Source organism: Pristis pectinata, chromosome 7, assembly GCF_009764475.1.
Source record: "Pristis pectinata isolate sPriPec2 chromosome 7, sPriPec2.1.pri, whole genome shotgun sequence".
Classification (NCBI taxonomy): domain Eukaryota; kingdom Metazoa; phylum Chordata; class Chondrichthyes; order Rhinopristiformes; family Pristidae; genus Pristis; species Pristis pectinata.
In genome coordinates, this window is record NC_067411.1 from 65,842,360 (window position 1) to 65,855,180 (window position 12,821).

A 12,821-nucleotide genomic window follows, 5' to 3' on the forward strand; every position below is an offset into this window, starting at 1 on the left:
ACATAAACCTACCACTTCTTTGCTGGCCATTGCTTTTGGATCATTGAGGTGGTTTTTCAGTATTTTGCATGCTGACAACACCTTCTCACTTAACTCGTACCTATGAGTATAAAAACATTAATTCAAAAATCTATTTCCATTTGTTTATTAATGCATTTTCAAATCTGACTCAAACAGCAGATAGGATAATTGATGCAGGTTTCTGGTAATAACGAGCTAGAGCATTAGCATACTCTGAGTTTATCCCTTACTTGGAGGAAAATGCTTGGTGTTCATTCAGCATCTCCCCTTTAAAAACCAAACTCAGGTAAAAGCCTCAGTGGAAAATATGTTCAAGGTAAATGAATTACAAACACTAGCAGGAGATGAGAAACCCCACATGAAGTAGAAGAATTTTAGAGTTTTATGCTCCCCCCAAATAAATGGTGGAATTAGACCAACCCAAATGCATGGCTTCATTATTTTGATCATAGGATTATCAATGCTTTTCTTCAACCATTTGGTATAAAATCCATGTATTCCTCAGAAAATTGGTTGTACCTCTCTCTTATTTCCACTTTGCCAATCTCTTTTTCACTTCTTTCCAACTTGGCGACCTCTTGATTTGATACACTTGCAGTCTCAGTCCTACATCCACTGGGCCGCTCTGGCCGCATCTCACAATTAATCTTGATTTCATCTTTAGAATTCTCTTGATCCTCAAACTCGTCGTCTGATTCAGAAGATGAGCTTTCATCTGAACTGGAATCATCGCTGGATGTAGTTTCGTACCTAAGAGAATAAAGCCACTTGATAAACTTTGGGTAATTATTGTACAAGTACATTTGACAGCCAACCAAAAGATGTGTTGGTACAGAGATAGAAATTAAGTTGAAACACTTTTGTTGACTGCACAGAAGGCTCAGTGTTTTAAAATAAAAACACTGAAGAATTGGAAGGGTAACAACAATATTTTCACATCTCATTGGATGCATCAATGTAATCATGGGCTATAAATGTTTGACATTAAAGTGGCTATAATGAGGACGCCTATTTTGGTTTGATCTCATGCACCAAGGATAATAAGGGACTTCTATATTATGCTGTATCAAAAACAAAATCTCAAAATGGGATGACCTCTCCTCTATTTCAACTGTTGGCCTTTTTTCCTTGCATCACAATTACACAAAGGAAAGTGAAACACATTTATTTGTAGCTACATATCAGTTACTCTTCAGGTAGTCCATTTATGAAACAAGCTGCTGCATGCCCACAGCTGCACCACCTCATCAGACACTGAAAACAGACCCTGTTCACCGATTGTGTGTGTGTTAACCCAACTTCACTGCCCCATGCTGCCACACACTGTATCCCTCTCCAACTTCTCATACGCCAGGGGACACTTTCTGTCTAAAGCCAACACTGTTAACATTATGAACTCTGGTAAACCACAGAGTTACCTTTTGCGCAACCCCACATCCTAAACTATTTTTAATTCTCCAAAACTGCACGTGCCCTTACCTTCCCACATTTTTAGTAAAATTTGCACGTTTTAGACTAGTTGCTGCTTTCTAGACAGCACCAGCTTTGCTTCTTAAATTTTTGCTTCACAATTCGTACAGGTATCAGCTCAGTGGTGGGGCTTCCATGGGCTTATCGACCAGAATTCCCTTCCAATGTAGGGATCACAAGGGAGCAGAAGTAGGCCATTCGGCCCATCAAGTCTGCTCCAAAGAAAAGAAAGGGAAAAAGAAAAAGATGAGAAATGGGGGAAATGTCCATGAGAAGAAAAAAAAACACTATTCCTTTCTAGCCCCAATTTCCGGCCTTATCCCCATATCCCTTGATACCTTGACTAATTAGATAACTATCTATTTCCCCCTTAAATGCCTCCAATGATTGGGCCTCCACTGCTGTATGTGGCAAAGAATTCCATAAATTCACTACCCTCTGGCTACAGAAATTTCTCCTCAACTCTGTTTTAAACCTGTACCCTTTAATTCTAAGACTGTGCCCTCTGGTCCTGGACTCACCCACCAAGGGAGACAGCTTGGCCACATCTACTCTGTCCATTCCTTTCAACATTCTAAATGTTTCTATGAGGTCCCCTCTCATTCTTCTGTACTCCAGTGAGTACAGTCCAAGAGCCGACAAACACTCATCACATGTAAGCCCTTTCATTCCGGGAATCATCCTCGTAAATCTCCTCTGAACCCTCTCCAACATCAGCACATCCTTCCTAAGATATGGGGCCCAAAACTGCGCAAAGTATTCCAAATGAGGCCTCACTAGTGCCCCGTAGAGCCTCATCAACACCTCCCTACTTTTATACACTATACCTCTCAAAACGAATGCCAACATAGCATTCGCTTTCCTTACTCCCGATCCGACCTGGTGGTTAACCTTTAGGGTATCCTGCACGAGTACCCCCAAGTTCCTTTGTACTTCTGTACTTTGAATTTTCTCCCCATCTAGACAATAATCTGCCTGTTTATTTCTGTTTCCAAAGTGTACAACTGCACACTTCTCAACATTGAATCTCATCTGCCATTTCCTTGCCCATTCTCCTAAACTATCTAGGTCCCTCTGCAACCTTCCTGTCTCCTCATTGCTCCCTACTCCTCCACCTATCTTGGTGTCGTCTGCAAACTTAGCCACAAAGCCACATCCAAAGCCATCATCCAAATCGTTAATGTACAAAGTAAAAAGAAGCGGCGCCAACACCAACCCTTGCGGAACACCACTAGTAACCGGTAGCCAACTAGAACAGGATCCTTTTATTCCCACCCTTTGGCTTTGTGCCTACCAGCCAATGCTCCACCCATTCCAATATCCCACCTGTAATTCCATGACCTCTCATCTTATTAATCAGCCTCTTGTGCGGCACCTTGTCAAAGGCCTTTTGAAAGTCTAAATACACAACATCTACAGCTCATCCACCCAACCTGAGATTTCCTCAAAAAACTCCAATAGGTTGGTCAGGCAGGATCTTGCCTTCATGAAACCATGTTGGCTTGGACCTATCTTGCCTTGCACCTCTAGGTATTCCATAACCTCATCCTTGAGGATCAATTCCAGTAACTTTCCCACCACCGATGTCAGACTAATAGGTCTGTAATTTCCTTTATGCTGCCTCCCACCTTTCTTATACAACAGAACTACATTTGCGACCCTCCAGTCCTCCAGAACCATGCCGGAGTCTATCGATTCCTGGAAAATTATCACCAGTGCTTCCGCAAACTCTAAAGCCACCTCCTTCAGAACCCGGGGATGAACCTCATCCGGTCCTGCAGACTTATCCGTCTTTAGTCCATTTAGCTTTCCTAGCATCTTCTCTCTAGTAATCTTAACTGAACTTAGTTCCATTCCTTGAGACCCCTATCAGGTATATTGCTGATGTCCTCCACAGTGAAGACTGATGCAAAATACTCATTTAGTTCCTCTGCCATCTCTTTATCATCCATTATCTCTCCCACACCATTATCGATTGGTCCTATATCAACCCGTGTCTCTCTTTTACTCTTCACATATTTAAAAAGATTAGTATCCTTTCAAATGTTATCTGCCAACTTCCTTCCATAATTCATCTTTTCTTTCCTAATGACCTTCTTAGTTTCTTTCTGCAGGTTTTTAAAAAGTTTCCCAGTCTTCTGTTTTCCCACTAATTCTTGCTTCCTTGTATGCCGTCCCTTTTGCTCTTATTTTAGCCTTAACCTCTCTCGTTATCCACATTTGTGCCTTTTCTCCATTCAAAACCTCCTTTTTTCTTGGAATATCTATCCTGCATTTTCCTTATTTCTTGTAGAAATTCTATCCATTTCTGCTCTGCCGTCCCTCCAGCTAGCTTACTCTTCCAATCAATTTGGGCCAGCTCCTCTTATGCCATTGTAATTTCCTTTGTTCTACTGAAATATCGATACACCAGTTATCAGCTTCTCCTTCTCAAATTTGAAACTGAACTCAATCATATTGTGATCACTAATTCCTAATGGTTCCTTTACCTTTAGTTCCCTAATCACCTCTGAATCGTTACACAGCACCCAATCCAAAACAGCCGATCCCCTGGTGGGGTCATCAACAAGTTGCTCCAAAAAGCCGTCCCGTCGACATTCTACAAACTCTCTCTCCTGAGATCCACTGCCTTGCTGGGTTTCCCAATCCACCTTCATGTTAAAATCCCCCATAATTATCTTAACGTTGTCACTCTGACACGCTTTTTCTATTTCTAACTGCAACTTATAGTCCACGTCCTGACTGCTATTAAGGGGCCTATATATAACTACTACTATTGTCCTTTGAGTCTTGCTATTTCTTAGCTCCACCCATAAGGATTCCACTTCTTCTGACCCAATGTCCTTCCTTTCTATTGATTTTATGTCATTACTAGCCATCAGGGCCACACCCCCTCTGCCTACCTGCCTATCCTTCCTATACACTGTGTACCCCTGGACATTTAGTTCCCAATGACATCTGTCATAAAGCATGACTCAGTGATTGCCACAATTTGGGGATGTGGCAACAAAAGACTGAAGAAGAAAGCTAGTCAGAAATAGAAAGGTTGGGAAGGAGGAGTATCTCAGAAGAATTTGAAAATAAGTTTGGTAATAGAATGGCAGCTGAGGTCATGGAAACAGATTAAAAATACAAGGATCAGGTGAAGAAAGGACAACCCTTTAGAAATCTCAGTGTAGCAATTAATTTGATATCATGTCAATTTGTGGCCAAATTCACAATTTTATCCTTTTTTCCCCTAAGCACTTGACAAGCACAAAATTCATTCACCCTTTTTGGACTAAATAACACGACGCATCAAACATGGCCTTTAGCAATCTTCAGGGACTGATAAGGCGATATTCAATTTTTAAAAATAAATTGTCATTTAAAGATGTAGCTTGTCATTTTCTGACATTCCCACTTCTATGATCATATTTGAATCTGTAGGACGAAAGCAAAAGCCATTTGTTTTTATTGTTGGTTGGGTTGGGTGGGGGAGGATGTGTAGCCACAGGGAAGACTTCTAAGAATAACAAGGTGCAGATGGAGAACTCATTAAAAAAAAGCAACACAAGCTGCTAAAATTGTAACAAAGCATTGCAGAAATTTCCCATGGATGAGAACTGGAAAGCACAAAACTTATGTTAAACTTGCTTAAAACCTTGGTTAGATCATTGGACAACATTTCAGTCTCCGTATTGCACTAAAGGGACAGAGGTACTGTAGAAGGTGCCAAGTAAGTTTTACAAGGTTAAGTCCATCATACAATATTCTAACCATCAGAAAAAAAACTACACTTCTTTCTCTAGAAAAGACCAAGTTCAGGTATGACCCACGAGGAAGTCTTTAAATTTATGAAGCAATTTGATAGGGTAGATACAAACTTTTCCATTTGCAAAAGAAAATGAAAACTAGGAGTGATGGAAAACTAGAAGAAACTAGTAACGTGCATCAACTAGTTCCCCACTCTCACCTAGCTACCAGCAAGCATCTGCCTTCATGCATCAACACACACGCAGGTCCTGTCCCAGAAGGCACATACCAGCGGTGCCATAGTCTGCCATGTGATGATCCTGCCACTCTCGCTGGAAACATTCGCATTGTGACTTGGTTCTCTGTGATGTGCCCTGCAACTTACTTGTTAAATGGCTACCTTCCCAGATTAACTGAGACTCCAGTAACAGTTTGGAGCCTGAACAATGAAACTCAAATGTAAGGAGAACACGACACAAGTTTGGTTGCAGTATAGGGCAAATATTATACTCTAGCTCTAACTATCAGCTGTGAAATTCTTGCTGGCAAAACATGAATGAATTTATGCCCCCAATCTATACATAAAAAGGGACCAAAATTTCAGCATTGATAGGCAATCAGGCCAAATTTACTTCAAGAATTTAGATTAGGCACATAAAAACATCTGAATACTTACTCAGACTTTCGGGATTCCATCATTTGCTAACAATTAAAATAAGAGGTTATGCTGTCTACTGTCATAGAATAGCAATAGTATTCACAGGAAACAATTTACTCTTATCTTCTCACTTGTAATTATTTTCTCAAGAAGAGATAAAAGGCGATACAAGATATCGCTAAAGAATTGCAATGGAACTATCATAAAGTTAACTTCTTGGAAAAACCTCAAGGTCAAGCACACATTTATGTTGTTAGCACGATAATTACCAACTCAAAATAAAACCTTGCATCAATTGTACTTTCTCCATTTATTCAGTGTGATTAAAAATGAATGTGCAAAACTGAACCTTACACTAAATTAACTCTGGCCAGAACTCAATTTACTGCATCCTGTTACTATTCTGACATGGGGACACAAGAGACTGCAGATGCTGGAATCTGGAGCAACAATCTGCTGGAGGAATTCAACAGGTCGAGCAGCATTTGTAGGAGGAAAGGAATTGTCGACGGTTTGGGTCAAAACGCTGCATCAGGACTGAGCATATCTTGACATGGTTTAAATTGCTCAATAGATTCAGATCCTGAACCAACAAACTGCATGAGCAGAGCAGAAAGGAGATTAAGAAATGCATTTAAAGGATTGAGTTTTTAAAAAAATATTGAGCAACTTAGTTTGGCCCTCATAAGAAATGCACTGGTCATGGGAAAAATGCGAGCCCTATCTTCCACTACTATTTAATTCCATGCTTATTATTGTATGGCACCAAAACTGCTTCAAAGTCTCTCTTAAACTATTTAAAGTAAATACGTTCAGTAAGATTGAAACTGATTATTTTTAAAATCTCTGTGTGACTTTCTTGCACTAATCCCAGTTCCTTTAATTCCTTAAAACCTATGGAGCCCTTTTTTGAACTTATTCAGCAGTTGAGCCTCCACAACACTCCTGGGTACAGAATTTCAAAGGTTCAGTACCTACGAGGGTGAAGGAAGTTCTTATCCCCATCCTGAATGACTGCACCTTTACTTTGAAAATGAGCCCTTTGTTCAAGAAACTCCAGCCAAAGAAAATCTCACCATTGTAATCACCATATCAAGTCCTGTAAGAATTTGAATTGTATCGCGTCTCAACCGTCTAAATTCTGGAATGTGTAGGCCCAGTCTGTTTAATCCCTCCTTGTACTCAAACCCACTGACCCAGTATTCAGTCTGATGAATCTTCACTGCACTCCCTCGATTGCAAGTATACCTTCCTTAGATAAGGAAACCAAATATTTCAGGTACAACTTCAAAAGGAGCAGGATGTCTCTACTCTTGTGCTCAAGTCCTCTTGCAATAAAAACTGACATACTATTTGCCTTCCTAATTGCTTGACATTTCTTCATGTTAACTTCCAGTCAAGTCACTCACACGCAAGGACATACAGGTCCTCCTGAATGCCAAATGCTTTCAAATTATAAACATTTAAAAAAAATACCGAGTGTTTCTACTTTTTCGACCACAGTGGCAGACCTCACATTCCCCCCTACCCCCACACTAAATTCCATTTAGTGTCCTTGTCCTCTACGCATCCACTCTAATGATCCAACGCTAGAGAAAAGTTACTATCCCATGTAAATGTGCGTCTGCTTTCACACTCCAGTAAAGTGTGAGGTAATGCATTCTGGAATGTCAAATACTGGCAGGACATAAATAGTAAATGGCAGGGATCTTAGGAATGTTGAGGTACAGAGACACCTTTGGTGCAAGTTCATAGTTGCCTAAAAATGTTGCTACAGGTGGGGGAATAGGGTATTTGGCATGCTTGTGCACAATGGCTTGGCCTATGAATGCAAGATTTGGGACATCATGTCGCTGCTGTACAAACATTGGTTAGGCCACACTTGAAGTATTGTGTACAATTCTGGTCGCCACACTATGGGAAAGATCTATTTTAGTAAAAGGTTATAGTAAAGTGATTATTAAAAATTTGCATCTTCAGTTTCTTTGGTAGCTTGTGGCAGTTATAGCTCCATTTACTTTAAGGGCAGCTCAGCAAGGCTACTACTAACCATTGATATTTTGTGAACATTTTCCTGATTTTGTGACACGTTATGCCAAAGTTTTGACAAACGCTGATTCTTGAAACATTTTTCTTTAGTCTTTGCTTCCTCGACAAAAGTCCCACTCTGCAATGCTAACCCTGCAGCACAATGGATGAAACATGGCAGTAGCTTGAGGGGGAACCCATATTGTTGTATGGTCTTGAGATAGAATCCAGATGGGATGCATTGGCAACCCAAACACTTATGGTCACATTGGGCTGGATGAGGAACAAACTTACATCTCACTATTGGTGCAATCAAGGGACAGCGAGTTTAAAGGACAAGGTGAATGTAAAAGGAAAGAATCATGAAGTAGAGAATGAACTTTGTATGAAGGAAACATTTGGCATTGACTGTTTGGGACAAATCCCCTGTTCTGCAGATTACATGTGACTTGATAGACCCTGTATGCAAATGTTTACTGCAGAGTTAAACATAAATTTCACTCTATGAAAAGCTTATTCAAATTAATTTCAAATTATTCAATATTTTAAATAATCAGTTAACAGCAAAACTATAGTTCATTTTTTCCTTCAGTGTCATTAGCAAAAATGCACAGCTTGCACTCAGAGGAATTAATAGGTAACTACTACTAACTTGCCAATAACTAAGTTCCATCTTGCAGTAGTAGTAATGTTTACAATAGCTCTATCTTACATAAACCAGACCATATGGATAACAGTTTTTACTCATTACCAAAAATAATTTTCATAATTGAATACTAAATTAAAACCCATAATACTATGATATCAGTCACATACTATAGACCATGAGATCCTGAATTATGTGGCACATCATCTTCATTACATTAACTGCAGCTAATATGCAACATGTTTTCAATGGAATGAGATCTTTTGCTCCAATATTCTTATGATGTATTGCCCTTTTAACTTCTTTATAAATGGATGTCATTTGTTTTATTTATAACAGCTGGGGAGGATGAAATAAATTCAGACTAAAAGGCCTATTGCTTCATTTGGGATTACTGAAATAGAACAGCAAAGATTTCACACTTACCCTCCATTAACACCCACAAACTGAAGGTTCTTCCTTCATACCATTTGCTTCATGCTTTCTGGGGCTATCTTTCTTTTTCATAATGGATTTTAGTGCTCCTGTGCTACCAGAAGGTACTACAACAAAAGAATACATTTATAAAATGTGTGTCACCACAAATTGACATCTAGTACCATTTCAAAAAAACTAATAGCTTGGTCAGTAACAAAACATGCAGAAGATGAGTGCATCTGCCAATAGAGTGTATTTGTCTCTGTAACTCCTCCTCCATCACAGTGAGGGAGGGAGCAAGGTAAAACAAGGGGATGGGAGGCCACATCACAAAAAGGTAAAAAATTCTACTTCAGTGCTCTGGAAAAGTCAATGGGATTTAATGTTATGTTTAAGGCACAGCATTTTATTATATTGGCCAGAACATTCAGAATGCTTTCTTGCAACCAGAAAACCATTTGTCCATTGTGTCATTGCCAAACAAAAACTATTTAAGCTACCCCCATGTCCCATGGTGGATTCATAGTGCCAGTTAAGTGATGGGAACAGAGGTAGACAGTTCTCTGCGAGATGATCCTCAGCTACTCGTATGCATCCATTAGTTGGTTGTTACAAGAATGACATTTGCAGATGTTTGGGAGATATTTGCTTGCCACCATTTAAGGCGAGGATAGGGAAAGACCAAGAGAGGGCAAAAGAGGGAAAATGAATTCACTTCATACAAAAGAAAATGGATTTCAAAAATGTTCTCATTCCCTTTATTGTGCAAAAATAAAGCATCTGAACAAGCAGCTTTACGAGTTTTATAGTATATCCCCACATCTGGAGGTTTCCAGTTCATAATAAAAACAAATTTTAGAACCTTTAAAACCATTGTGACTCATATATACCGCAGCATCGAAACAATTTTTGATCCTCAATTCTATTTAACAGTGCACTAAATCAGTTACTGAATAAGCATTCATAAATGAATGGTGACAATACAAAAGAAAATAACACAATCAAGTACTTTGTCAATTTTATTAATTGATTACAAATAAGATATTTAAATGATTAATTGGTTAATGTTGCAGATGTGAAAAAAGGGATCCTTGTTGTGTAGATGGTATGGAGGTCTGAATTCCTGCTGAGGAACAAACAGGACACAGAGTTCCTAAACAGCTTGGATTGGTTTGAAAAAAAATTGGCTGGATGGCAAACTGATTATCAAATAGTGGTTATAGTGGGTGCCAAAGATTCAGTTTTCTCAATACTGAAACGAGACACAATTAGGCCAAATCCAAGGGTGAGAGATACACAGCAAGCACAGAGGCAATCAAATCATCATGAGATGACAGGGCGGTGCCCTACTGGTGAAATTTGCAAATAGATGGAAAATAAGCTGAAGAGGTAGCAGTGCCACTATTAGTGGTGGAGAGTTAGCACTAATATCATGGGTGCATGTATGTTTCATCCCCCCCAAACAAAAAAGGACATGGAATTTCCCCACAGTGTTTATTTAAGTGAGAGGGAACTAATATGGATGAATGGCTGTCATGCCGAGATAATACTGGCACCCCAACTCCAGTACTGAACTTTACAATTACGTACAAAATTCTAATCACAGAATTCCTTTCAAAAATCATTTGAAACAATTAAAAAATAATTACATTGGATCTCAAGTCAATTAGAACTCAAAAAAGGTAGCTCAGTTAATGGTTGGGAGAGTTCCTGTGTCGTGTTCCTATTACTATGTTTTCCAGCCTCGGATTTTCCCTAATGAAGTGTAAAAATTAGGCAAGTTAGAAACCACAAAATGTTCTTATAAACTTCATGTTTGTTAAAGGAGTATTTAAAGCAGCCCAAGAACAGGTCTATGACCTGGAGGAGCCACATGTTGCGGAGTTATATTTGGTCCGTGATTGGTATTTTTAATCAGTTGGTTTGAGTTTTAAAATATACTTGTGCACAATACATACCATGAAGAGAAGTGGCTGTTTGCTGGTTGCCTAAAACAGTTTGAAGGACAACGTCTTCCTGCTGTGACAATGTCTCACAAGAGTCTCCGATCTTTAAAGTTGTAACTTGGGTATCTATTTTTGACCGAGTTGTAGACGCAACAAGACTGGAGGTACGGATATAAGAATTGTGCTCCCTACTCGCTCCTGTTGAATGGAACAAGGCAACTTCTTAGCACAAAGCAGTAGTACTGAAGCAGAATGCTTAACACTTATAAATCAGCAACATTATTTGGAAAGGGTGGATAGCTACAAATACTTTGAAAGCATGTAAACAGAGGAATCAATAACCACTGTAGATGAGATGTATTAAACACAGACACAAAAACAAATTATGGTACAATAACTTGAAGTACCCATCACAATCCAATGAAATGCCATAGAGGGAAGTATGATGGGCAGGTGAGTGAGGGGTTAGAGATTTATGGCAAGTAGTTTAATGGAATAGGGCAAGGGGCCAGGAGGTGAAAATCATGTAGAAGATGAGTCAAGGATAGGTAATGGCAGCAAACAAGAGGATCCTGTTTCAGAGCTACATCAGCAGTGAGTCTGATGGGAAAGGAAATGGGCAAGGAGATGGGCAGGGTGGGTAGGGGAAAAGTAGAAACACTGAAGAGATGGCTTCAATCTCATCCCAAAACAGAACATTTGCTCCTTTCGTTTCTTCTTCCTTGGAGATGAGGCAGGGAACAGAGTTTAGAGAAGAACAATTTGGGATTACCATTGCTCTCCAGAGTGATCCTGGAGCACTGAACAATTCAATGATGTGGCCCAGCCAGAAATAATGATATCAACTGAGAGTGAATTCTTCCCCAAAGGACCAAAGTTGTTATCTTCAGCACGCATCATTCTTTTTCACTCCCCTGCAGCTGACCAGATCTACAACAGACTTTTTGTACTCAACAGGACAGGTGTTCAATCCCTTGAAATGGAAAGATTCTAGTCTTCATGTGAAACTCCATTACAAAGGCTTGAACCGTGGTCAATGTAATCTAGAACTTTGTGGCTTAAGCTGGAAAAATATTTAAATTGGTATACAATGTTAATATTAGTGGGCATGACAATGTCGCCAATAAGAGGGACATCCTTTCCCAGGAGACATGATTTGAAAAGAATTAAATACATTTTACAAAGATATCCACTGATGGCTCAACAAGCTCATCCAATGGAAAGCTGGTTCAAGATTCAATGTTCGGTCAGTACCAAGTTAATTGATCTCACTCCCCATCATTGATGGAGATGACTCAATTATTTGCTATTCTCTTCAGTTAGAGAGGGGAGAATTAGTCAGAATTCTATTCAGCGACTCTTGCAGTATCCTTTCACAGACATCAGGAATGGGTTCACTTTTAACAATCCAAGCAATCTACATGTCAAAGCTCCCATGTTATGATATGAGAGGGTAGCCAACACTTGTGGGACCAAACTCTACCAACAATTTGGCTCATTAAAAATAAAAACAAAGTGATAACTATTATTTAAAATGCAGTCAAACAGAATTGAATTTAGAAAATGCTGGAAAAATATTTCAAAGCGCATCATTAGAGTGAAAAAACGCCACCCAAAATATTACAACTGTCCTTTCCATTTCACAATTGCTCATTAATGAGCTGTGTGCTTTTAGCAGATTTCAGACTTCCAACATTTTCAGTTTCTTCCCTCTATCTTTCATACTTTAAAGCTAATGTTTACAACTTTAATGAGCTACCCCTATTGCCACCAATTCTGCCCTCCTCCCATGGATACTGGTTTAGCTGCAGAGTTCTTGCAGCATTTTATGTATTTGTTTCCACCCTCCGTCTTGATATTCACCATTTGCACGCTTCAACAAGAAATTCAATTAGGACCA

The 12,821-nt window shown here is 39.4% G+C and overlaps 1 protein-coding gene across 1 annotated transcript in view; it reads right to left on the reverse strand.

Annotated features, from left to right (window-relative positions):
* kank1a (KN motif and ankyrin repeat domains 1a) overlaps positions 1 to 12,821 on the reverse strand; it is an 83,041-nt gene that overhangs the window by 10,052 nt on the left and 60,168 nt on the right. Inside the window, 5 exon segments of the mRNA XM_052020628.1 lie at positions 13 to 100; positions 541 to 771; positions 8,985 to 9,016; positions 9,018 to 9,100; positions 10,934 to 11,119. Coding sequence (XP_051876588.1) covers positions 13 to 100; positions 541 to 771; positions 8,985 to 9,016; positions 9,018 to 9,100; positions 10,934 to 11,119 — 620 coding nt within the window.